This window comes from Amblyraja radiata, chromosome 11 (assembly GCF_010909765.2).
Source record: "Amblyraja radiata isolate CabotCenter1 chromosome 11, sAmbRad1.1.pri, whole genome shotgun sequence".
In the NCBI taxonomy this organism is placed as follows: domain Eukaryota; kingdom Metazoa; phylum Chordata; class Chondrichthyes; order Rajiformes; family Rajidae; genus Amblyraja; species Amblyraja radiata.
The window spans coordinates 15,112,233-15,140,165 of record NC_045966.1 but is presented as its reverse complement, the minus strand read 5'-3'; the positions used below and the strand labels follow the sequence as shown (position 1 = coordinate 15,140,165).

Below are 27,933 nucleotides of genomic sequence, written 5' to 3'. Positions count from 1 at the left end.
GCATCTATGTTTTGAAACTAGGTTGAAAGTATCTCAAACTCTTCTTTGCACATTTTAGGAAACTTAATGTGACCCCCCTCCTCTAAAAATATATGTAGAAGACATTGTGATGCTTGCACAAAAAAGGTGTTTTGGTTTTGCATTCGCTTTAGAGAATTGGAGAAGTTGTACAATTGGTGTCTTTATTTCTACATCTTGATGATTATAGTTTAGTTTAAATTAGGCATGGTAACCTTACAAAATATCATTTGCACTACGTATTTAAATGTCAAATCTATATTTATTGATGTATTTTGCTGATGTGACTCACATGTCTGTATCCCTGCTGTGTGCAGACAGTAGAAGAAGAGGCTTTGATAAAGAATAATAATACTTGCAAAGATTTCCTAATAGAAGCCATGAAATACCATTTGCTTCCTCTTGATCAACGGGCAGCAATAAAGACTGCACGCACAAGACCAAGGACCCCAATCTGCCTACCTAAGGTAGGAAAGCCTAGGGCATTTTTAAAGTTTGAAATAAAAACAAATGTGTCCGTCTTTTTATTATTTTCTGACCTGTAGTTTTGCTAATGTACCCTCTACAGGTATGAGTGCAGACTGGTCAGGCTGCTAACATATTCTAAAACTAGCACCCGATGCTGAACTAAATGGTCAGAAGTAGCTACGGAAAATTTTCTGCTGGCACCTCATTGGCACGGAGCCACACCCATTGGGAGCACGAATGGAGAGATTTTGGGTTGCGTGTGTGTAGTTTCTTGATGTGCACACCCATCAGGCAAGACTCCACATGCAGGAATGTGCAAATGCAAAAGTTACCTTTCCAGTCCAAACAAAGAGACACACGGTGCTTTATTGCTCACAAGGGTGGTGGGAAAAGAAGCTGACAGCTAATGATACTGGAGTCATAGTACTGTTGGGTCACACTGCCATTTATTGCAGTACTGAGGTTCTGTTTACATTTAAAGAAAAGACGCATAGAGCTGAAGTGACGTAGTGGGTTAGGCAGCATATCTGGAGGACATGGATAGGTAATGTTTTGGAGCTAGGACCCTTCTTCAGACTTGTTTACATTTGTTTTGCATGTGATGTCAATAAGTTGTTTACTGATCATGCCTTGGTGCAATGAGATGGTGATGGTGGACCTCCTTGAACTGTGGTAGTCAAGTTTTAAGGGAATTCCAACAATGTTGTGGGAACTTTGCAGCGAAATAGAATATGCCCGGATCTATTTGAGGGGGGGGGGGGGGGGGGGGGGGGGGGGGGACTGGGTCAGGCAGTGGGGGAAGATAACATTGGGGAATGGTGAGGGAACATTGTCCCATATTGCTGTTTTTGTATTTCATGGAGACAGGGGTAATGATGCTGTGGTTTGACATTGGATAAGTCTGGACCTGAAATGCACGGACTCAGTTGGTACAACTAAATGCTAACAAGGCACGATGAAATCTTCTTTCTGTAGGTACTTCTGCATCATACCGCAGGTGTAGTAATGTGTACAGTAAAGCACGGACAGTTAATAATGTTGTAAGCCTTATATAGCTGTTAACCAACACAACATGGAAAGCTTGACTGACCTCCCCTACAAAAGGCCTACATTGGAGGGAATAAATCAGTCAACCAAGAACTACCTTTCCAAAGACAGAGCTTCAATTTGACCAAATTAAATTAATTCCTCACATTGGATTTCAACATTTTTGGTATTTGGAATTTCATAACAGTTCACCTGGGAAGGAAGTAAAGAAACATAGAAAATAGGTGCAGGAGTAGGCCATTCGGCCCTTCGAGCCTGCACCGCCATTCAATATGATCATGGCTGATCATCCAACTCAGTATCCTGTACCTGCTTTCTCTCCATACCCCCTGATCCCTTTAGCCACAAGGGCCACATCTAACTCCCTCTTAAATATAGCCAATGAACTGGCCTCAACTACATTCTGTGGCGGAGAATTCCAGAGATTCACCACTCTCTGTGTAAAAAATGTTTTTCTCATCTCAGTCCTAAAAGATTTCCCCTTTATCCTTAAACTGTGACCCCTTGTTCTGGACTTCCCCAACATCGGGAACAATCTTCCTGCATCTAGCCTGTCCAACCCCTTAAGAATTTTGTAAGTTTCTATAAGATCCCACCTCAATCTTCTAAATTCTAGCGAGTACAAGCCGATGTCCAGGTATGTTATGGTATCTGGACATATTTAGCAATTTTATCGCATGCATTCACAGAGGAAGTCTGAAATTTATAAATTCTAAGATATATTTTTGGAATATGCTGATGGAAGGTTTAGAATGAGGCCCTGCATTATCAGATGGCTGAAACATGCACCACCTGCATAAAACAGAGATGGTTAGTAACTATTGTATTGTGTTTTATTTTGCATGACAACAGTTAATGTGATGCCCCAGTAATTACTGGCACGGCACCTGCATTTGGAAAGGGTATACAATTAGAAGAAAAATAAAAGGATACAAAATGAGACACGGAAAGGCCCAGCTTTGGAAGTTGGGAGGATATAAAATCTTGGCATGAGCCACCATTGCACCATGAAACTGGCCAACAAATTCTGGAGTATTGCCAGGCACAGTTAAAATAATGGGTCTCTGGATGTCAGTAACTTGGTAGATGCCTCATTTTTGTTGTGCCATTTTATCCATCTCCATCTTCAGAAATCAAAATCTGACTGGAAGTATAATTTTAAATAAAACTATTACTTTCTGCACTATTGGTATGTAGAATACAATTTAATTTCAATATGAATAGGAGAGAATTACATTTACACAATCATTTCAGACAATGATTTTGAAGGCAGGGCTAAACGGCCTTGTACCTCAACTGCTCTGCCTGAACAGATGATAGTCATTGCCACCCTGATTCTCAAGGAAAAGGGATTTCTGTCACCTTTTGCTTTTGCATAAGCCATCAAGCCAAGTGAACACATGGATTTGTAATGTTTGTTTTCTTCCTGAAGGATCAGGGAGCTAGACTACACTTGTGACATGGGTTTATGGGAACATGGAGAACCAGATGAGCTCTTTAACATATAAATACTGTGTGTAAAGATTTTTCCTGGTTAATACCACATATGTAAGAAGATCACACGACTCATGACTTCCTGCCATATTTTGTCTACTGTGCTACACTTACACTGAAAAAGCTTATCACTGTACCTCCATACACGTGACAATAAACGAAACTAAACTAAACCAGGCTTTAGAGAACAAAGAACTACTTTCCTAGGGTCTTGCCTCTTACCATGCTGTGCTTCCTGAAACAGTGTTGGCAGCTAGAGGACAAGAGAGCACTGTGAAGAGCTGTATTTGTGTCCTTGAGATGTTTTGGTATCCACTCCTGCAATGCAGTACATCATATCCCAGCGAGGGTTGGATATTTTGACAATGCCGGCTGCATTATACACAGCGTTCTGACTAAATGGAATTCGGGCTTTACTAAAGCTCTTCAGGGAAAGAACCGGAGAAGACGGAGATGTAGGTGATGGTGGAGTAGCTTCAGGCACATTATTGGCAGAGGAAGAACATTCAGCCAGATGGAGATGACATGAAGCATTGTGTGGATGAGTTGACTGGGCACAGAATGTTGCCTGCACGTTTTCTTGTGACCCTATTCCACAGGCTCCACAACGAGCCGGAAGGCAATAACTGGGGAAGTGAATGATCGTGATAGTGCCATCTTCCATTGGCATTAATCAGTAGGATTAATTGACTGAAGGCTGCCATGCGTGTAATGTTCATAGTGGCCATGGTCAGATACTATGTGCAGCTTGCACCAATTTGAAGAGCCATTACGCACAGCATTGATTTTCCTATGTGAAAGAAATTCAAAGTCTTTTCAAACCATTTATGCTATATAAATCGGTGATTTCTATTCTTTGGATATGTTTTGAAGGATGTGTCTGAACCATAATTCTAGTTTAGCAAGCTCACTGGCCCTTATGCTAATTTTATGGGTATGGTTTATAATTCCTTTAGATATATATTTCCAAATGGAGCAGGTTTGTGGGGTGGGTTGGCCTATTCTTATTTCTATTTTTTATATTGTGTTATTAAAATCAAAGTCAAAGTCAATTTTATTCATCACATGCACCTGAAGGTGCAGTGAAATGAATTTAGTGAAATGAAAATATAATAGATTTTAATTTTACTTATTAAAATTTAAAATGTTTAGGTTTTCTACAGGTCTATTTGCTGAATTGATCAAGTAATTTTTGATGTTGCAATACGTTTTAATCCTATATTTTTTCATAAAAAATAAATGGCTAAGTTCTGTGTTATTCTATGGTATAATAGTATACCCCAGAGGAGTCTTTATAAAACAAAAGAATTTTGGATATAACATCAGGGTTAAGTCGTTTAGGTGATTTGAGACTGGAAGGTTTTTAAAATTAATCTCTGTAAATATGAGATTAATTTGGGGAAGCATGGTAAAGTTTCCATTCTGGACTCCAATTTTAACTGGGTGGTTAGGTCTCTGGATAAATGATACAGAGTTAACTTTTTTCGGCTTTGCTACCCAACTCTCTCACATTAGAATCTCATGGATGGGTTTCCATCAAATTTATTGCACAACGGGAAATAAATTTGTTTGTCTGGCAGGTTAAAGTGGAAAAGTAACATCACTTTCACCTCTGGCTCTGTTTTGTTTATTGAAAAAAAGAACTGATTTGGCATGTGCCAGCCAAGCTCCTGAACATGCTAAAAATGATCAGGATGAAGAAGAAATTCTCTTAAGCCATTTGAGGAAGGATATTTTTTTTTTAAACATCCACCAGCCATAAAGAGCGATTTCAATGGCTCTAGAAGCAACATGCCAAAACTTGTTTATGTTACTGTATGCATTTTAATTACCTCCCAGGAGTTTCAAGGGTGAATAAGGCTTTAATCTTGTATCATTTGCATTTTATCTCTTCCCAAGAATGTTTTGATTATTCTCTTTTCTCTATGCCATCTGCTATCATCCAGTCCATGATAGCAGATGGACTGGATGATATTACGGGACCTCTCATTCTAAGTATAGACGCGCATATAGCAGCATTTAACAACATGTGTCTCTCATTTGGGAAACTCAACATAACCACTGTTGAAAAAAATCCCCGTTCTAATTCCTTCCCTTCAGTTTATGCAGATTCCATCAGTTTCTTGCAAGTACTTTTTATATAGGAGCAAGGAAATGCAGATGCTGGTTTACAAAAAGGATACAAAATGCTGGAGTTTCTTATCGGGTCCGGCAGCAGCTCTGGAGAACATGGATAGGTGACATTTCGGGTTGGGAAGCATCGCTTCCAATTAGACCCTAAATGTCCCCTATCCATGTTCTTCAGAGATGCTCCAGCATTTCGCATTGTCCTTTCTATATAGCACTTGCACATTATTTCTGGGCACTTTGGTCAGCAGAACAAATAACACGCAAATACGAGTAAACATGGGACAAAAGCTAGAAAACAGTAAATTCTCCAACTATACAGTATTTTGAGCTATAGGATTCTATTAACTGAACGTTTATTACTTGCATCCTTCACAAACCTCAAAAACAACGTATTTTCAAGATCCTTGACTTCCAAGCCTTCTCAGTTCATATCTCTTAAAGTGCTGTCATGAGCTTTGTCACTTCCAAGTATCAGCATTGAATTGGCAAGACAAAGTTTTACTGAGTGGTTTTGTTACACAATTCACAACTAAAATAACTTTGGGATAGTAATAATGTTGTGGAACCCTGACTTAAATTGATTCACGAGGATAGACAAAAATGCTGGAGAAACTCAGCGGGTGAGGCAGCATCTATGGAGCGAAGGAAATAGGCAACTTTTCAGGCCAAAACCCTTCTTCAGAGTTTCGGCCCGAAACATTGCCTATTTCCTTCGCTCCATAGATGCTGCCTCACTCGCTGAGTTTCTCCAGCATTTTTGTCTCCCTTCGATTTTCCAGCATCTGCAGTTCCTTCTTAAACATTGATTCACGAGGAATTGTTTTTGAACTGAGAAGGCTTGCATGGCGTCAGATCAAACGGTAAGTCAGTTTTCATCCTGAACCTTTTATGCATGAAGTACAGTCATGTCACAAATCATTTTCGCGTGAGCTCTCTGTGGCTGTACATTTAATTCAAGTTCAAGTGAGTTTATTGACATGTGTCCCTGTATAGGACAATGAAATTCTTGCTTTGCTTAAGCACACAGAACATAGTAGGCATTTACTACAATACAGATAAGTGTGTCCATATACCATAATATAAATATATACACACATGAATAAATAAACTGATTAAGTGCAAATAACAGAAAATGGGTTCATAATAATCAGAGTTTTGTCCGAGCCAGGTTTAATAGCCTGATGGCTGTGTGGTAGTAGCTATTCCTGAACCTGGTTGTTGCAGTCTTGTGATGCACTTAAGTGGGATATGGTGTAGACACCAAGGAAATAAAATTGCACTGTTGTAATTCCAAGAACATAGGAACAAAACATTCACTTACCAGGAATAAGGGTGCAGGGCACTAAATCTCCTCTAATAAGTACCAAAAATGCTGGTAACACTCAGCAGATGAGGAAGACCATGTGGAAAGAGAACCAGTTAGCGTTTTAAATCAAGACCCTTTGTCATATCTGAGAAAGAGAAAAATAAATCTTTACTTTACAAATGCAAGGTGGGTTGGGTCAGGTGAGTGAGGAATGGGATAAAACAATGAGAATATTGTTAAATTGAAGACAGAATTGCCTTGTGGGTAAACTGATGCCAAAATAATCTGGTTGATTGAAGAGAGAATCTGAGCAAAGGAAAGCTACAAAATGGGGACAGTGGGATAGTGAGTATGCAAAGGAACCTAAAAGTTGTGAAATACAGAACTGCAGAGCATCCTTGGCAGGTCAGACTGTGTTGGAGAGAGAAAAACTGAGCCTGTATCTCTGGATGATGTTTGTTCAACCATTGAAATACAGTGCTGCAAGCGAAATGAATAGGCTGATCCAGAAGATTAAAATGCATGGGATCCATGGTGACTTGGTAGTTTGAATTCAGAACTAGTTTACCTGCAGAAGACGAGGTTCAAGGGGGGGGAGGGTGTTATTCTGGATGGAGTTCTGTGACCAGTAGTGTTCCACAGAGATTAGAGCTTGGACCTCTGTAATATATGTATAAACAACTTGGACAAAAATGTGGACGGGTTGGTTGGTAAGTTTGCAGACAACATAAAAATTGGTGGACAATGAAGAAGGCTGTCAAAGGATACAGCAGGATATAGATGTTACAGATCTGGGTGGAGAAATAATGTCAGATGGAGTTTAATCTGGGAAAGTGTAAGGCATTGCACTTTGGGAGGTCAAATGTAAGGAGAAAGTATACAGTTAATGGCAGGACCCTCAACCACATAGGGATCTAGGCATCCAAGTCCATTGTTCGCAGAAACTAGCAACATAAGTGAATGAGGTGGTAAAGAAGGCGTATGGAATGTTTGCCTTCATTGGTTGGGGCATTGAGAATCAGAGTCTGGAAACTATGTTGCAACTTTATAAAACTTTGGTTTCACCGCAGTTAGAGCATTGCGTGCAGTTCTGGTAATCCTATTACAGAAAAGATGCGGAGAGGATGCGGAAGAGATTTACCAGTGCTGGAGGAAGTCAGGGGATCAGGCAGCATCTGGGGGGGGGGGGGGGAAATGGATAGGCAATGATTCAGGTTGGGACCCTTTTTCAGACATTTTCACAGGATGCCATCTGGATTAGAGAATATTAGCTAAAGGACAAACTTTGTTTTATTGACGCGTATAAAAATGTTGCGAGGATTAGATAGGGTAAACATCTCACAGGATGGAAATGTCAAATATGAGAGGGCATGGCTTTAAGGTGAGAAGGAGAAAGTTTAAGGGAGATGTGTGGGGAAAATATTTTTGCACAGTACTGCCAGGCGTAATGGCAATGGAACCCAATACAAGAATGACATTTAAGAGGCTTTTGGATAAGGACATGCAAATGGATGGATATAGATCACATGCAAGCGGGAGGAATTAGTTTAAATTGGCATCATGTTCAGCACCAAAGAGGCCGTTCTTGTTCTGTACTGTTTTTCGATCTATGAATTCAACTTTTGTCATTTTCTGTGAAGCAGAGGCATTTGCAATTGATGTTTTAATAACTATTATTTTGCATACAAGTAGTTTGTGAGTCGCTAGTTTTTCGTCAGACTATTAGTCAGCATTTTTTAGTTGCATATTGGCATTTCTGATGAAATATTGATGGAAAATGCTTTCTGGATCTCTGCAGATTTAAGTAGGATTAGGTGGCCATGGGTTACATGTGTGACAACTTAATCCATTAAATAAATCAGCATTGCAGTAAATACTGCATCAAATTTTGTCATAAATTTCAAAGCTAATGTTAACAATTCTGTGCACAAAAAAAAAGGAACACTTGATTGTATCTTGCATTGTATAATAGATCTCCTGTTCTTGATTGCAGGTTATGATAGTAGTTGGTGGTCAGGCACCTAAAGCTATACAAAGCGTGGAATGCTATGATTTCAAAGAAGACCGTTGGAATCAAGTAGCAGAGCTGCCTTCAAGAAGATGCAGAGCTGGTAAGTATATTTACTGTCAATAAATCTATAATTCCATTCAGTCAGGAGCGATGTTATGACTATATCAGTAATTTAGTTAAATGTCCTGAGTCGTGTTTCAGTGCTGTAGGTATTTCATTATTTTCCATCAACCAAGCTGGGCAATGATTTGTCCTCACAAGATCTTGCACTCCATTTAGTGACTGTATTTTAAAGTGATGTGTTGCATGTGATGCAGTGTAAAATAATTCTGAAACGAGACGTAGCCTCGTGAAAAAAAATATTTATTTCTCTCTCTTTGTGCACGTCTTGTGTAATGCTGTTTAGATTCATGGTAGTTCACTGATATCCTGAATTTCTATAAACAGAGTATGTTTACTGTTAAAATTCATTAAACAAAATAGCACTGTATGCAATATTCTCACAATTAAAACATTTGGACATCAGAACAAATGGAAAAAATAAGACAAATTGCAATATCTTGAGAACATAAAGAAACTGCAGTATTTTATATTCTGTTATTACTGTTATACTACTGTTTCATTGTTTGCCTCCCTAGGTGTTGTGTACATGAGTGGCCATGTTTATGCTGTGGGAGGATTCAATGGGTCTTTGAGAGTTCGGACTGTGGATGTGTATGATGCAGTTAAAGATCAGTGGACATCCATTGCCAGTATGCAGGAGAGACGGAGTACTCTTGGAGCAGCAGTGTTAAATGATCTGCTCTACGCTGTGGGTGGATTTGATGGGAGTACAGGTAAAACATCATTGAAATACCATTACAGATTTTTTTTTAATCTAGTTCAGCAGCTAGTTCTTTCTCATTTTACAATTCTGTTTAATGGTTAAAATTACATGTCCAAGCATATTTTAAATGCTGCAATAGTAAAGGTCTCAACTACCTCCTCTGGCAGCTTGTTCCCAGTACCACCATCCTCTGAGTAGAAAAAGTTGCCCCTCAGGTTCCTTGCCCCTGTCACCTTAAATCTGTTGTCCGGTTTTTGATTCCTCTACCCTGGATAAAAGTCTCTGTGCATTCCCTATCGACAGTGCCCTCCATAACGTTTGGGACAAAGACCCATCATTTATTTATTTGCCTCTGTACTACATAATTTGAGATTTGTATTAGAAAAAAAATCACATATGGTTAAAGTGCACATTGTCAGATTTTAAGAAAATCCATTTTTAGACATTTTAGTTTCACCATGTAGAAATGACAGCAATGTTTATACATAGTCCCCCCCATTTCAGGACACCATAATGTTTGGGACACAGCAATGTCATGTAAATTTAAGTAGTCGTGTTTAGTATTTTGTTGCATATCCTTTGCATGCAATCACTCCTTGAAGTCTGCGATTCATGGACATCACCAGTTGCTGGGTGTCTTCTCTGGTGATGCCCTGCCAGGCCTATATTGCAGCCATCTTTAGCCTATGTTTGTTTTGGGGGCTAGTTCCCTTCAGTTTTCTCTTCAGCATATAAAAGGCATGCCCAATTGGGTTCAGATTGGGTGATTGACTTGGTACTCAAGAATTTACAATTTTTTAGCTTTGAAAAACTCCTTTGTTGCGATATGTTTGGGATCATTGTCTTGCTGTAGAATGAACTGCTGGCCAAAGAGTTTTGAGGTATTTGAACTTGAGCAGATAGGATGTGTCTATACACTTCAGAATTCATTATGCTACTACCATCAGCATTTGTATCATCAAAGAAGATAAGTGAGCCAGTACACCCCCACCACCGTGGTTCACATGTAAGTTGGTAAGCTTTGGATCTTGGGCAGTTCCTTCTGTCCTCCATACTTTGCACTTGCCATCACTCTGATGTAAGTTAATCTTCGACTCATCTGTCCACAAGACCTGTTTCCAGAACAGTGGTTGCTCTTTTAAGTACTTTTTGGCAAACTGTAACCTGGCCATCCCATTTTTGCAGCTAACCAGTGGTTTGCATTTTGCCCCTGTATTTCTCTTCATGAAGTCTTCTGCGGACAGTGGTCATAGACAAATCCACACCCGATTCCTGAAGAGTGTTTCTGATCTGTCGGACAGGTGTTTGGGGATTTTTCTTTTATAGAGAGAATTCTTCTGTCATCAGCTGTGGAGATCTTCCTTGGCCTACCAGTCCCTTTGCAAATAGTAAACTCAACAGTGCTCTCTTTCTTCTTAATGGTGTTCCAAACAGTTGATTTTGGTAAGCCTAAGGTTTGGCTGATGTCCCTAACAGTTTTATTCTTGTTTCACAATCTCATAATGGCTTCTTTGACTTTCATTGGCACAACTTAAATCCTCATGTTGATAAACAGCAATAAAAGTTTCCAAAGGTGATGGAAAGACTAGATGCTGCGAGCTCCCTTATATCTGCATTAAGGAGGCATTTAAACACACCTGAGCAATTACAAACAACTGTAAATCCATGTGTCCCAAACATTATAGTGCCCTGAAATGGGGGAACTATGTATAAACACAGCTGTAATTTCTACATGGTGAAACCAAAATGTATAAAATAGCCTTTAATATAATCTGACAATGTACACTTTAACCACAAGTGCTTTTTTTCTATTACAAATCTCAAATTGTGGAGTACAGAGGCAAATAAATAAATGATGGGTCTTTGACCCAAACATTATGAAGGGCACTGTATTCCCCTCATGATTTTTTACACCTCTATAAGATCACCCCTCAGCTTCCTGCACTGCAAGGAATAAAGTCCTCACCTGCCCAACCTCTTCCTATAGATCAGACCCTCGAGTCCTGGCAACATTCTCGTAAATCTTTTCTGAACTCTTTCTAGCTTAATAACATCTTAAGATGACCAAGACTGAACACATTACCCCAAATGTGGCTTCACCAACTGTAATATAACGTGCCAACATATATTCTCAATACGCTGACTGATGGCGGCCTATGTACCAAAAGCCTTCATTACCACCCTATCTACCTGTGATGCTACTTTCAGGGAACTTTTGTACCTAGATCCTTTACTGCATTTTCAAGAAAATATAACATCTTGCATAAGTGTTTTGGAGACAGGCAGATGTTAGGATGGTTTGGAAGAAGAATGCAGGTTATCCTTAGTATCCTAGTCAATATCTACTTCATACATCAATTTAACTATTTGGTCACTATCATATTACTGTTTGCAGGAATTTGATGTGCTTTCCACATCCTGTGTTTCTTATAATCATGGATGTACTTCAGAAATGTCTCTGACTGCAAAGTACCTGAACTTGTGAATGATGTTACAGGTCCCTGCCACGTTACAGCAGGGTTCTGTTTTTGTCGCAGTTTGACAGATTCTTGATTAGCAAGGGTGTCAGGGTTTATGAGGAGAAGGCAGGAGAATAGGGTTGAGGGAAAGATAGATCAGCCATGATTGAAAGGCAGAGTAGATTTCATGGGCCAAATGGCTGAATTCTGCTCCTATAAATTATGAACTAATGATCTGTTCATGTCCCAACAGTTTGCAAGTTGGGATTGCAGCCACAAACTGATTTCCATCACAACAGAAGGTGCCTGCAGAGATGCTTGTCTCATAGGGATGGATAGCATGGAGAAGCATTTTAAATCTTGTTTTTACATTCTTAAATTGAAGCTGTTATTAACAGATGTAGAGAAAACCTATCTTCAAAATCATATTTATTAGCCAAGTATGTTTTGCAACATGCGAGGAATTTGATTTGCCATACAGTCATACCAGTAAAAGGCAACAAGACACACAAAATAGATTTTAACATAAACATCCACCACAGTGACTCCTCCACATTCCTCACTGTGATGGAAGGCGAAAAAAATGTTCAATCTCTTCCCTTTTTTGTTCTCCCGCGGTCGAGGACCTGAGCCTTCCGTTGACGGGACGATCTTGGTTCCCATAGCCGGTGGTTGGGCCCTCCGTGTTGGGGCGATCAAGCTCCCACATCAGGAGGCCCTCAGCTCCCTCGTGCCGGGCGAGTGGACCGCGAGTCGGGGCTGGTCGAACCTCTTGCGACTTTGGAGCTTCCTGACCTCAGTCTCTACCCGAGACTGCGAGCTGCTCGCTGTTGAAATCCGCAGGCCGCGGTTGGAGTATCGATCCCAGGCATGGGATCGCAGGCTCCGATGGTAAGTCCACGGCCCCGCATTGGGACTCAATGTCAGTCTCGAGCAAGGCCTCCAGCTCCATGATGTTAGGCCGCAGAGCGACCGGAGACACGATAAAAAAAAATTTAAATTCCCCCGACCTTCTCCCCTACCCCCCACATAAAACAAACCAGAGAACATTAACACATACTTTGAAAACACACTAAAAATAACAAAAAAGACAAAAAGACAAACAGACCGTTGGTGAGGCTGCCATCGCTGACGGCGCCACCTGGTTGGGCTGTTAATAAAAAAAAAAATTTTTTTTACTGCAGACTAGTTTTTAAATATGATTGATGGTTTAAAAAAGCACAACTTGCTGCTGACACAGATGGTGTGTGTCTCATTCTGATTCATAAAATGGACATCATAATGTTAATTAGAATGTATTCTTCCTGGGTTCGATGTGGCAAAATTCCAACAAATGTCCAGAGTTGTCACCTGCAGCCCCAAATAGCTGGCAAATCCATCCCGACGGTCTCACAAATACTTGTTCTTATGCACATCTTGTACATAAGTCAGGTTTTTGTAAATTGGGGATGACCTGTGTATAAATGTAGTTGTACATATTGCAGGAAGACAGATCTGAATAAATGTCAATGATGTTGTAACCTCAGAGCTGATCATGCGTCCTTTCATTTCCGCAGCTACCATTCAACTGTTTCTCCAACTAGCTATTGTTTCACCATTTCAGGCCAAGCAGTCTTCTTGCAAAATGCAGCATTTTCTAACCAGGTTCGCCTAGTGGTAGAAGCAGCATCCGAAGATTTGTTATTATGGTTTTTAAAAAAAATTTAAGTTAGAAACCTATAAACGAACGTCAATAATAGCAATCAAATGATAATGTTGTGCAATCGCCCAGGTGAGAGAAGCTACTTGTCATAGCTACAACTTGTTCCTATCATGTAATCTAACATTAATTTGCATGAGCCTTCTCCATCGTCTGTTAGAGGGTTGAAGAGGGAATGACCAGGGTGATTATGTTGGTTGCATTCCGAGGCAGTGTGAAGTGTAGATGGAGTTGATGAGGGTGAGGTTAGTGGATGGATTGTGTGTGTGTGTGTCTCTTTCTGATTATCTGTGATTTCATGGCTCTTCCCTCTCTTTTGTGGTCTTAATTGCAAATTTAACCATTTAATGGAGATATGGAGGAACCCATGACATTTGAATATCAGACATGCACACACTGAAAAATATAAATAAGTTCTTAAACATTTGGGAGGAAAGCAGATTATCACTGGTCATAGCATGCAGAATTATTATTCAGACATAGTAAACTGAATCCAAACCTGTAAATCACATAAAACGCCTATTCCAAGGATTGAGCATTCTTGAAATGCTTGCTAAGACCTGTTAATGACTTGTTAATTTTTTTTCTGTCATCCCTGATGGGTGGGATTCTCTGTGTGTCTGTTTGTCTGTGGTTCTTCCCTCACTTTTGTCTAGTCTCAATTGCATTTAATAAATTAGTTAAATATTTCTTAAATGGAAGAACCCATAACATTTAAGTATCATACATGCACACACTAACTTTAGGTAAATATAAATGATTTCTTAATTCCTATAGAAGGAAATCATTTTATTACTGAACATAGCATACAGGATTATTATTCAAAGTCAGCTGATTTATTATTCAAAGTCAGCTGATTCCAAAAATGTAATTTACCTCAATTGAAACGCAAAATACGGACAATGCTGTAAGTCTGAAATGCAACCAAAAGATGCCAGTAATCCACAGGCTTTATCCAAAGCCAAAAATCAAGTAAATGTTCCAGATCGGCAGAACTAGGAAAAGTTAGTTATCCAAGGTTAAAGTGGCAGAGAAAATGAGATGGCAAAGTTAGAATTGTGGTAGGATGAATGAAGGAGGAATTGAATGGCAAAAGGGAACTATTGTGAAGCTGGAGGAGTTTGGTAATAGGAAAGTGAAGAATCAAAAACATGGAGACACAAAAGGTTGCAAATGCTGGAATCTTGCATTGAACTCAAATTGTTGGAGTAACTCAGCAGGTCAGGCAGCGTCTCTGGAGGACATGGATAGGTGATGTTTTGAGTCGGGATCTTTCTTCAGAGTATGAAGAATGGTTCTGACCTGAATCATCACCTATGCATGTCCTCCAGAGATGCTGCGTGACCCACTAAGTTACTCCAGCATTTTGTATTGTAATTTAAAAAATGGGTTGAGATTCAGAGTGCAAAGATCCGTCTTATGTTTGTCCCAAGATGCTATGCAAGCTGTTCTAACCAATAGATCCACAACATAACCAACCTCTGCAGACAGGTAGCAAAAGGTTGAATCATTGCCCCAATATTCTTAATCCTGATATACTGTAATTCATTAATGTCTAGTGTGGTAAGATGTTAAGATGTCTTGCCTTTTTATGTTTTTGTTATTGTTAGTTCTGAGAGTAAGGTGATTGTACCATTTTATTCTTGTTAAATAGGGTTATCATCAGTGGAGGCTTATAATTCCAAAATAAACGAATGGTTTTTTGTGGCACCCATGAATACAAGGAGAAGTAGTGTCGGTGTTGGAGTTGTGGAAGGTAAGAAAAAAAATGACTTTGTTTATAGGTCTTTTGGTTTTTAAGCAGAATGCTGGTCCCAGCTGTCACCCTCCAAATAAAATAATGAATTACACAAAGTCTATTTGTTCACTAGATATGAGTCTTGGCTTCTGTTTTATAGTTCGGAAATAGCCATTTTTAACCTTGGATGCAAGTTCAGGCATTTGTAGTGATATCTTTAGTGGACAAGAAATGTGTTTACATAAAAAATAACTGAATGCATCATTTGTTGCGTACTAACGTTTGGTTTATTTGAATATTATTCTCTTCACAGTTTTTTTTAAGGAGCCTGTTCTCCTGATATGGCTGTAAGTTATTGTGTGCCCTTTTCCCTTATCACTTTCCTGTTGCATGCTAAGAATGTGTTTTTCTTAAATGAGGATGTTTCTGGGTATTCTTCCACTGGCATGCTGGTGCAAAAACAAATCCATCCACAATACAGTCGATGGAACGCACACCATGCATTGTACTGGAGCATGCTTTGTTGGAGAAAGCCAGATGGGGCTTTCACATAGATTGACCTGATGTATGAGGACGTCCAACAGTATCTTCACTTGGAAGTATCTCTTGATTGTCTAATTTTGTGTTTGATATTCTTTTATCTTAAAACATGTGATACCTCATCTTTTAGCTGGAGAGCAGAGACTACTGGAAACCATTTTACCCACTTTAAGGACACTTTCGTTTGAATGCCACACATATTAGTGGGAGGAATAAGTCTTTGTTTTTAATGATAATTCACATTGTCCACATATAAGACTTAATTTGGTGATAGTTGTGATAAAAACTGTAATTGTACCATGTACATGTCAAAAGCTGCAGCTCCCAACTCCAAAATAGAAGTAATCCCAATGCAGGATTATCAGCATAATTTTATACTAACGATGTGTCAAACTGTCAATCTTCATAAGAAACATAACCAGCCTGTTACCAAATAATTTAAACAATGTGATGAGATAGTATTGAGAATAGTACTTGTCCTTTTTTTGCAATTGTTCTCCTTGATTCTTGCCTTTTTAAGTCAGGAACATTTTTAGGATACCAAGTTCATGGGTTCATGAATGTCTTTGAAATAAATAACTCCATGTTGACTTTTGAGTTTTGCTGATTGGTGTGGTGCTTATTGCTGGGTGGGCAGGAGAGGAGGTAATTGAATTGTGTACTTATTTTAAATAACATTTAGTGTACAAACACCCATACGTAATAAATCTCTTGATCTGTTTATCTCTAAATTATTTTCCCCCTATATTATTTTTACTCCACCTCTCTATGCCACCTTCTGAATTCATCACTCCCTTTTGCAAAACCAATATTGAATGAGAAAAAGCATAACATTTAACAGTTCCACATGTTGCATGCTTTGATTATTAATAGATCCTCTCTCTCCGCAGGCAGGTTGTATGCAGTGGGTGGCTATGATGGAGCATCACGCCAGTGTCTTAGTACCGTTGAAGCTTACAATCCAGTTAGCAACGAATGGACTTATGTTTCAGATATGAGCACTCGTCGAAGTGGAGCAGGTTTGAAAGGATTTATTTGTTGACGATATCTGTTTGCATTTTGAAAATAATCAGATTTGATCTTTCAAAATACGAGGCTGAAAATTTTAACTTTCAAACTAAATTCATGTTGTATAATAGGGAGAAACATTGTTAAACATTTATTAAGAATTAATAAGTCACCATTTTCAAGCTTTTCCTTATCAATTTGAAGAACAATTATAGAAATTGTGCTTAAAAATAATAAATTACTTGTTCATCTGTGCAACAATTAAATTCCAATCCATCATATAAAACTCATTTATTGTTTTGTAATCTTTCTAATGCCTTTGATTACATTTTATTCTTAGTCGGGACCGTTGTCATTTTGAGTCTCTTCCATGATGACTGTATAAATGTCTTGTTTCAGTTGCTCCATGACACCTAATGTATTTTAGTCATGGTTCTTTCTCTGGCATCATAGATTTTGCCTTGACTCTCGTTCAGGGCGTTAAAAAAAAAAGGAGAGATGAAGTACTGTAATAACTCAGAGGGTCAGGCAGCATCTCTGGGTGACATGGATAGGTGATGTTTCATTTCAGAACTCTTCTTCAGACTGTAGAAAGGAGGAGTGAAAGCTGGAAGAGAATGTGTTTGTCAGACTCGTTGCTGGCTTTACATCTTTTCTGGAATCATTCTAATCAGGATTCTGCATATAGGTCAGGACAGAAACAGCTCCTTTCAAAGTTACTAATAACATCCAACGTGACACAGACTACAGAAACCAATCCATTCTCCTTGACTAGCTTTGGCATTGTTGATATTACCATTCTCCACCAACTCGTCTTCATCACCCAAGTTCATATACAAACTTTTCAAAGTTAGTTATCTTTTTTAGGGGGATCTCTTTCTGCTTTTTGAGGATGACATCTGGTGTTCGCTAGGGATCTGCCCTTGGCCTGTTTTCTTTACCCACAATTCCATTTTACATCAGCATGTTTTTCTTTCATGATATCATCCAAAAAGCCTCCAATATGTATATTGAGGAGAGATAGCTGGTTCTTGCCATTAACAAACTTGACTGCTCCACTATCTCCTTCTTGGACTGTGTGTCCAACATCCAGTGCTGGATGATCAGAAATTTCCTTCAGAGTGAAGCCATCATCTTATAATGGCACAAAAGGTAACCATTTGCTCCATCAGGTCCATACTGGCTCCCTGCTGAGCAATCCCCATTTATCCCAGTAGCCCAGCAGCATTGTCACTCTCACATGGCCTCGGGTGGTAAATTACAGTAGCCAGGTAACCTCACGCCATGTCCTTGTGAAGTAGGAGGAAACGGGAGCTTCTAGTAGAAACGTGCTTGTCACAGGAGATCAGCTCCCGAGGTCAGATTTGAACGCGGGGGCATGGAGCTGTGCGGCAGCAGAACCAACTGTCTGTGCCACACCACGCCAATTGTACCACAGTGCTGCAATCATTGTGCACCCTACCATAAACTCTCAATCCCATGCCACTAAATTCTTATTCTTGTGACAACTGTGTGGAGGCTGAAGCAGAGTATTTGTAACTTCAGCGCTATATTTGAACTGAGATGCATTTCAAACCACATACATCTGCAATATTTATTCATGGCATTGTTGCAGTATAGATATAGAAAGAAAATTGCAAAACGTTGCTTTGAATAGATTAAGATAATGATAAGACTGTTGTTCATTTGCTGTTCATTTAATTGATGACCGGAACATAATGAATGAAATTATAGTGCTATGATATAAAGCCTGTTCACGCTACACATGAGTAGTTTCGGTCAGATTTCGCACCTTGGGAATAAGTATGTGTCTTAGACAGAGCACATGGTCATTTATAAGAAACCTTGCATTCTCTAGAATTTAAAGTTGTTTGTTTCAAGTTAAAGAGGACTAAGGAGGGTATATGGAGCAAAACTGATTTGTTTGGATGTGCAGTCCAAGATTCGGGAACATAGAATAAAAATCTGAGTGGGGAAAGGTGGAATTTAACTTACTAAACACTTCTATAAGATGGTCGAAATTTTTGTGTAAGCTGTGCGCAGACAGCTTTCTATGTCTCTAGATCTAGAAAGTTGAATGATTAGCACCCTTTCTTTCTGCATATATCACGCCAAAATGGTTTCGGCCTAGTGTGGATTACACTGGTGATAAATTTAGTTTAAAATCACACCTAACTCAAATTTAGATAGAGCAGTTCCCTGCACATCAATGTACATATCTACCTATCACTTGAATGCTCTTGCCCCACTCCCCCCCCCCCCCCCCCCACCCCCCCAAAGCTCTTTATACTGGCTACTTTAACCTCTACTCTAGTTGAAGGGTCTTAACCTGAAACGCCCACCGTCCATTTCCTCCCACGGAAGGTGCATGACCTGAATTCTTCCAGCTGTTCTTTTTCTTGCTCCAAATTCCAACATCTGTAGTCTTCTGTGCTTCCGTTATCCGTAGCAGAAATGTCCCCGGTAAACTATGCAGGTTCAGCCGGTCACAGTTGAGACCAGGGCATGTGTTGGAGTCGGCCTCAGTTCGATGGGGCGGTGAGGAGAAATGATCTTTGAAGTAAAAGAAAAGCCACTGAAGTTAGCTTACTGTAACTTAACAAGGTCGGTGGGAAATGATCACTTGAGTGGGGAATAAACGACTACTTATATATATGGGAATACAGCCCAGCAGGAGAATTTGAGAAGGAAAAGACAGCCCAGGCTCCAGAACAATAAAAGGACATCTTATGATAAGCTCATACTTTACTGCCAGAATTGAGTATGAGTATATTTTCCAGAGAAGAAAGTTAATATTTTTAACGATTCTTTGTGTTTAAAACAGGGGTTGGTGTTTTAAACGGTCATTTATATGCAACAGGAGGTCATGATGGACCTTTGGTGAGGAAAAGTGTAGAAGTGTTTGACCCGTCAACAAACACTTGGAGACAAGTGGCAGACATGAACATGTGTCGGAGGAATGCAGGTAGGTATCTGATTAAATTCAGTATTTTATCTTGAATCTAAAAGTAACATGTGTTTTAAGCTAAAGTTCTTTAATTTTACAGGTGTGTGTGCTGCAAATGGATTTTTGTATGTTATTGGAGGGGATGATGGCTCTTGTAATCTAGCGTCTGTGGAATTCTATAACTCTGTAACGGACAAGTGGACGCTATTACCAACCAATATGAGCACTGGAAGAAGCTATGCAGGTAACGTTGTTACAGGTTTGTAGCTGAGGCCATTCTGAAGTACAAGCTAAGGGGTTGTACAAGATAGACACAAAGTGCAGAAGTAACTCAGCGGGTCAGGCAGCATCTCTGGAGAAAAAGGATGGGTGTCCATTTGGGCAAGGGCCCTCCTTCAGACTGTATCAAGAGGGATATAATGTGGAGAGATGAGGAACTGGTTAAACGAATAGTAGGGGGGAGGGGAGGGGGGGTCCTGACCCGAAACGTCACCCATCTTTTTTTCTAGAGATGTTGCGTGACATGCTGATTTACTCCAGCACTAGTCCATCTTTGGTTAAACCAGCATCTGCAGTTGTTTGTTTCTACATAAGGAGTTGTACAGTTTTTTAAGCTAAATTTTGCAGCGGTTCAGTGTTAAGAGGTCCAGTTAATGAAGGTGCCTAGAGACTGGGATAGGAGCTGGCAAATCATCGCCCCTTGCACTCCATTCCATGTCCCGATCCTTTGAGAAAATCACCAGTACTACCCGTTACAGGCGCCTCCAGGCCCGCAGAAGCAAGTACAGGATACTGAGTTGGATGATCAGCCATGATCATATTGAATGGTGGTGCAGGCTCGAAGGGCCAAATGGCCTACTCCTGCACCTATTTTCTATCTAACCCCTTGCACTCCACCGGACTCCAAATGACCGGGAAAAATCACCTGTACTCACTTTAGTTAGTTTAGTTTAGAGATACAGCGTAGAAACAGGCCCTTCGGCCCACAAGGTCTGCACCCCGCACACTAATACACACACAAAGCCAATTAACCTACAAACCTGTAAGGTTTTGGCGTGTGGGAGAAAACCGGAGATCCCGGAGAGAACCCATGCAGAACATAGAAACTCCGTATAGACAAGCACCCATAGTCAGGATCAACCCCTGGCCTCTGGCGCTGTAAGGCAGCAGCTCTACCGCTACGCCACCGTGCCGCCAGCTTGGCAGAGGAGCCAGTAACCCACAGGCACAGTTACCGATTAAATACCTCCGCACTCCTGACACAGCGGCTCCGACTGATAATTATGCCTCTGCCAAGGCAGCACTTCCCTGCTACCTAATAACCCTCCAGCATTAATTACAGCCATGGCGCAGACTGGAAAAATAAGATTACAGAATGAAAGCGCTCTAGGGAAGTAGCGCCATGTGGGATAGATTTAAGCGAAGTATACCTGTGTATAAAACAAATAAAGATCCATTGTTCTATTTAGTTCCAGAATCAGAAGAAAACGCTTTTAAAATATCTATGATCTTGTGTGAGTTTCTGATAGCAAACATCTGTCATACTCTAGGCCAAAGGTGCCGTGAATGATAGAACAGGCCTTGTCATTGTGGGGCTCAAAAATCATTTGGGTAGTGGGCCACAGGGGGAGAGGAGGGTGTGGGGTCCGTTGAAACGTCTGTCTGGGTAGAGGGAAGATGTGGTTGAAGAAATTTGGAGAGGAAAGGCAGTTAGTGAGGGAGAGGTTTGTGCATGATGATACTGGCAGCCAAGTGGAGTGGGTGGAAGCCGGCACTAAGTAAATGAACTAAATAAGTAAACTAAGTAAAAGGATGATTAACCTGCAAAGATGGTTTATGCTTTGGATTCCATACTAGAGGAATAGGTAAGGTACAGTTAATTCTGCATTTATGGTCTCCACGTGCAAAGAGAACAAATTTCAATGCTTAACGCATTATAAGAATATTAAAAGTTAATGTATAGCTCATTGAAACCACACATCGTAACATTGTCTACCTTTCATTCTGTAGGTTTAAAATAATTTACCAAACAAGCATACACAGCCATTTATTGTCTTAGAGCGACACTTTTTAAACTAATCATTTAAAAATATTTCCATTGCTTTTACTTAAATTATTTGAATATAATTAACTTTAATATTATTGCAATTATATTTTGCATTAAAAAAACAATAGGAGTAATTTTAACTGATATAGTTTGAAGAATAAAAAAAATCAGATGCGATTTGAAATGTGTTGATAATAAAAGTCAAAAGATCCCAGGTAGTGTTTAAATGTTGAGAAACATGATTCAGAGTATCTAGTTATTTTTAGTTTCAATCTTTTTCATTGAGCAATTTCTTTTCCTTTTAGGTGTTGCTGTAATTGATAAACCACTATGACTTTGCTCTTGAGCAGCAGTTGGATTGAAGTCTTAAATGAAAACTGCACAGCATTCTGCTGAAGACTGACCTAGGTTTTTATAACTATTTATAATACTTGGATGCATGGTATACTGTGCGAGTAAAAGCTCAGTTGCCCCTCTGTCAAAAACATATCAGCTGTGCAATATGCATTTTTAAAATCCAATTCAAGCACTAATTTATGGAGTTTAGGCTAAAGGAACATGTTACTTCCACAACTAGCACTTCGTTTGAAACAAAGAAAGTACAAGTTAACAGGCATGAGTTATCAGATTGCTCTTGCCAAGTAATCAGTGTTGATGAGATTCAGCCATCAACAAAACCCTATCGACTGGAGAATATGAAGCTTCTACTGTTACATGTCAGTTGCTGAAGATCAAGCTGTGGCCTTTTAACGCACAAAGTTTGGGATCTGAAGTAAACAGTGCACTGAACACTGTTACAATATCAACTATTTATAAAAGGGAGAAAAAAATCAAGCATTCTGTTCTTTAGTGAACAAGAAGATACACTACGTGTCATAATAGTTTGTTTACGTTGAAATAAGCTGCTACTGATATTTCATAATAAGCAATCTTGGATTTAGAATTGGGTTCCCCTCTTTTGAGAAATGAGTCAATACAGGATATGAAGTTCCTGTTGAAAGTAATCCTAATGTTAGCCAGATAACTTTATTACACCCACCAAACTCTTTCACAAATGCTGTTGTACAGAAAATGTGTGGAAACTGGAACCTCTTTTGTGCAGATGCCATGCCTCTTAGTTCAGAATCTAAACCAAAGCTGACTTGCATTTCAGCAACACCAGCCCCCCTCCCTCAATTTTGAAGAGTAATGATATTCATTATTCATTAATTAACAATTTAACAAAACTCTGGAGTTTTAAAACCTTTTTGACATTTCTCTCCGTTGGTAATGTGGAGAGAACTGAAAGCAAATAGACTGAATTAAAAATTTGTCCCTTCAGTTGATCCTGGGGATGTAGGTGGATTAATGATGCAGAGAGAAAACTATTAGTGTAAAAGAGTTTTAAAGCTATCATGTGGTAGCGTTGTAAAAATAAATACATCTTTAACCTCATTTCCATTGCCTTCCTAAGTTTGTAGATACTAATATGGCTATTTTAGTAAATACTGCCACCTAGTGAATATTCTAAAGGATACTATTTTTTAAAAGAAAGATAAATTATAATATTTTATTACAAAATGTATTCAAATTCCTTCTGGCTGCCAGTTTTTTTAAATATCTGTTACAAATATATAGTACAAAGTGAATTTACAGAAAACTCTGCTTTAAGTGTCGAATAGGTCAGGAGGACACATTATTGGCAACAATGCTGAATACAAGAACGGTGCAGAATCATGTCAAGAGTCTGAGACTGCATTTGCATTCCTGCTCTGAATATATTTGTTGCCTGAGAGGTACTTTTTTTAATACAGCTATACGCATGGTTAATAGAGATTCATTAAACAGGTGTTTGGAACACAATTTGGCAAAAAACACTGATAAATCACCTACAAATTTTCATCATGATTTCTTACATTTCCCTAATTTCCATTTGCATCATTAATATTTTCTTGCTTCAGTGTTTCCTACTCAATCTTTTTCTTTATTTTTAAAGTTTTTCCTTTTCTTTTTGTCTTGTGTCATCCCAATAACTAGAACTGTCTGCTTCTGGGTTTTAACAACTTTTTATGGCCATCAAAATGCATAAAATTAGATGTTTTTTTCAACCACATGCAGACAATTTTGCAGGCTTTTGTACAGTGGTTGAGACGTGGAGATCTTAGTCATTTGCTCGTCAATGCTTCTTCCCTCTACTCTATTGAAGTTTTCCCTTGCATCGTTAAGTTTTCATTCCACTTTTTAGGTATATAGTTTATTTTCTTGCTTCATTTCTTCATTTAAATGTTTTGTTTTCCTCTACAGTTTGTTTCCTATACCGAAGCTTTTTGGTTGGCAGTATTGCTGCAGTAGACAATACCTTGTTAATTGTTGCTCGTGGTGGGGGTGCCAAAGTATGTGGTTTCCCGCAGCTTGAGACTATAATCACGGAATTGTACAATGCAGTAAGGAATATTCAACTTCGGAGTAGCTATCTGTGCCATTTCAGAGGGCAGTGAATCTGTAGTCACACATAGGATAGACTGGGAAAGGACAGCAGACTTTCTGCACTGGACCAGATAGGGTTTTTACCATAACTAAATGCTCAGCTTTAGTGAGGTAAACTTTCTTAAATTTAATTAATTGAATTTAAATTACACAGAAGATGTGGCACAATTTGAACTTGTGTTGGTGGATTTTTGGTTGTAGTCTCTGGAGTACTGTATATTAACCACTCTGCCACTGTTTCGATTATGAAATGTACTCAATTGGGGGTTTGCGGGAAGCAACGACGAGGATCTCTGAGTCAAATTCATTCAAGTAAACAAAAATGTGTATTCAGTCTCTCAAAATCACCTGTTTTAAATGTTTGAGATATAAAAGAACCAGCAGCCATTATAATAGTTATAGTATTTCTGCGAGAATGTTTGATTACTGTTTTTTTTTCATTTATATAATTACCAGTTGATTTGAACATTTTTTGCCATTGTAATGAAAAACAGAAAAATTGTTCAATTTCAATCGAACGTTTTGGTGCCTATGTGATCTAGTCATTGATCATCAAGAAAATGTTAATGAACCCTATAACAGATGCACTTCTAATGTTAGACACTTGTTAATTTACTGATGTTTAGTTACAACATAACTGTATCCACAATGGTGACATAAAGCATCACTAAGGTCTAATTCTGTAACTGTCTTCAATAGTATTAAATAGACTTACCAACTCAGATCAAAAGGTCATGCTTTAGTGACAAAGTATGGCGTCAGGGATTTAATGTACCATTGCACTCTACTGGAACGGTTAATATATTTTTAGGTTTTATGTAGTGATTTATTTGAAATGTTCCTGTCATATCTGTGGAACACAATACTGTGAAGCACTCCTGACTTTTTTTCAAATTGTCAATAAAATGATGGAAACTATTTAATCATGTATTTAGCTTGAGTGGTTGCAGTACCTGTTTCTTTTATGTGGTTCTCATTATTATCTCCCTTCAGTAAAACAATGGCTGCTAGAGCCAGTATCTTCACACAGAGTCAACTTTAATTAAATGTATACATGATTTTTGGTGTAGCATTGGGTTTAAATTATTAAATGAACAGGGTTGGATAAGAAACAATCTTCAAAATACAAGCAGGCAAATCAGGCTCTGGAGGAATCTGGCTCATGTTTCTGTTTCTGGATTAAAATGAATTTACAAATAATTTTGAACTCCTTTGGTTCTTACTGTTAGGACTGCGTGTAATTTAATCTGAAATTAACAACAATGCACTTTTCAATTGTTTAAAAGGAAAACTTTTTGTAAATAAGGAAGAAACATTTAGAAGTGGGTGAATTGCAATTCAAATTTCCAATATATTTAACATCTTTTGATTTGTTAAATTAATCTTTGCCAGATGCTTCTTGGTTTTTGAACAAAATTAGGTATAAATGCAAAGGACCCAGTATTTGCGGTTGTATTGACTTGAAATTCTCGACAGTCGCTGTGTTACAAAAGATCAGGAACAAAATCAAAAGTTCTATTGTAACAAAAGATGTCTGCATATGGCCAGTTTAAAAACACGGAACATACACATTGATTGTGCTTACATTATTCACAGAAGCTGTTAATACAGAATTAGCGATATAATGAACTGTTACTCTTTCCATAAAAAAACATTGACAATGTTAGATTTTTATTAAAGTATGTTTACAATTGGTACCCAGGCACAATTACTCTGTATTTCAATGGTTTAGTGGTAGTTTATTGTACAAAGGTACAGTGAAATTCCTTTTTTTTGCTTACAGCATTTTGTTTAATCCTGAAGATGAAATGTCTTTTTATGTTGATTATCATTTTCGTAGAACCTAAAAATAGTATGTGCTGCCAGCAGTGATCAACTTGCAATACTCACTGACAATTGGTACCAAGTTCTCACTTTAACATCGTCAGCTTGCTAGTATGTATTTCCCATCCCTAATGCCTCAATATTACAATGACAGGAGAGATGGTGGGCCAGAACAAGGCCCACCCATGATATGTCTGGGGAGGGGGTAAAAATCCTCATAGGTAGCTAAACTTTGTTTTGGAGCTTTGCTGAAAGTCAAAGCTCTCGAGGACTTTGAATTCTTCTGAATGTCCCTGATACTCAGAAACATTGAAAATATTTAAATTATTATATAACTAGTTGTTCAAAAGTTTTTAAGTAATCTCAATTAATTGAAATTGTAAATTACTCTTGCACTTGTCCTTGCAACCATTCCATTCAAATGCATAGAGACTAAAACTCAATAAATCAGAACTAACCTGATGCAATCTCAGTGAGCTAATTACTAGTGGTACAATCCAACAAGTTTGGGACTCCCAATTTTGCACATCAATGCTAAACTCAGTGAGACGAGTGTTGAGAAAATGCAATAGTGGCATTTCATAAATTACCAGCCCAAACGTAATTGTAAAATTTGCATGATATTGCATTTATCTTTAGTCCCATATGTACTGTATGTCCCAACCATTCTTCTACTTGCATTTAAAACTATCCAGGGGAAAATGATTATGACTTTTTCATGCCTTAATAACTTCTCTCTTCCTTATCTCTGGAATGTTCATTCTAAGCTTCTTTGCTTCCCTATTTCTGTTTAATTTACCTAGATTCTACCTCTAATCTTTATTTATTTGGCCAATTTTCTCCTTGTGTGGTTGATGTTGAATGGTCTTAACTTCCTGTGAAGTCCTTTGGGAAATTTTGCAACATTAAAGAATCTGTATGGCCAATGTGTTGTTACTCTAATGTGAAGTAATGTAGATGATGTATGATTTTAAAGTGCTAAATCAGACACTAATTGTTTTACAGGGTAGTCTTGATCTTGTTTCTAGTTCATTTTAACTATTAATTAGGGATAGGGGTTAAAGCAGTCTTATCCTGATAAGATTACAGTTAGTGAACAGTTATAACTTGTATAATTTGTGGATACACCTTCAGAAAATCCTCTGCTGGACAAATATCAAGATTTGATATAGTAAGTATCTAGCTTGGGAACATTGCACTGATAGTTTTAGCAATGTATTTGTTGAAACCCCAAGATTTCTTAAGAAGTAGAAACATGGATCCCACCCAAATACAGTTGCATCCATTATCTTAGTCTGGTACAGCACATTCTTGCATTTGTCCACCTTTTGTTCCATTCTGAAGATGGATTCAGGATGACTCAATTACACCCAATGTATGACCAGGGGGAGAAAGGGGAAAATAAATGGGAAGATGCATGGGGTGGGGTGGGGTGACGGTGATATTGGTCAGTACAGTGTGCATCACTGTATAACTTTTTGTCATCACTTTGAGAGAATATGGTTTAATTAATTTTCAAGAGACTACACACAGCCATGTAAAATGAAAATAGACACAAAATGCTGGAGTAACTCTGCGGGACATGCAGCATCTTTGGAGAGAAGGAATGGGTGACGTTTTGGGTCGAGACCCTTCAGGAGATTCATTGTTCCATGTTTTAAGGAGACAGAACATTCCAAATATTATTTATGTCTGGTTTAGGAGTGGTACAGTGGTAGAGTTTGTGTCCTTTTGTGCTAATCAGCACTTGCAGTTCTTTGTTTCTAGCAATTGGTGCACTCTGGATGCAGACAAAGTGATTAACCATGCTTGACGTTTCAGGTTGCAGCCTTGGTCTTTTCATGCTTCCTCTGTCCTGCAACATTGCCTTCTACCCCCATTTCTTTCCAAGTTTTTACTCCTGAC

General features: G+C 38.7%; 1 protein-coding gene across 5 annotated transcripts in view; it reads left to right on the top strand.

The window, feature by feature from the left end:
• Positions 1-25,134, top strand: part of klhl3 (kelch like family member 3) — an 83,041-nt gene extending 57,907 nt beyond the window's left edge. For 2 of the 5 annotated variants that reach the window (XR_004413431.1, XR_004413433.1), the window contains exons 8-16: positions 336-485; positions 8,457-8,574; positions 9,113-9,310; positions 15,113-15,214; positions 16,627-16,755; positions 19,569-19,709; positions 19,792-19,950; positions 22,044-23,354; positions 23,440-25,134. Coding sequence is in view for 1 of the 5 variants with exons in the window: in XM_033029377.1 (XP_032885268.1) it covers positions 336-485; positions 8,457-8,574; positions 9,113-9,310; positions 15,113-15,214; positions 16,627-16,755; positions 19,569-19,709; positions 19,792-19,935; positions 22,044-22,072 (1,011 nt within the window). In the remaining 4 variants the exon portion in view is untranslated. Of the gene's footprint in view, positions 1-335; positions 486-8,456; positions 8,575-9,112; positions 9,311-15,112; positions 15,215-16,626; positions 16,756-19,568; positions 19,710-19,791; positions 19,951-22,043 lie in introns of all 5 variants that reach the window. The other 3 variants (XR_004413432.1, XR_004413434.1, XM_033029377.1) reach the window with 3 other exon arrangements.
• The last annotated feature ends 2,799 nt before the right edge of the window (positions 25,135-27,933 follow it).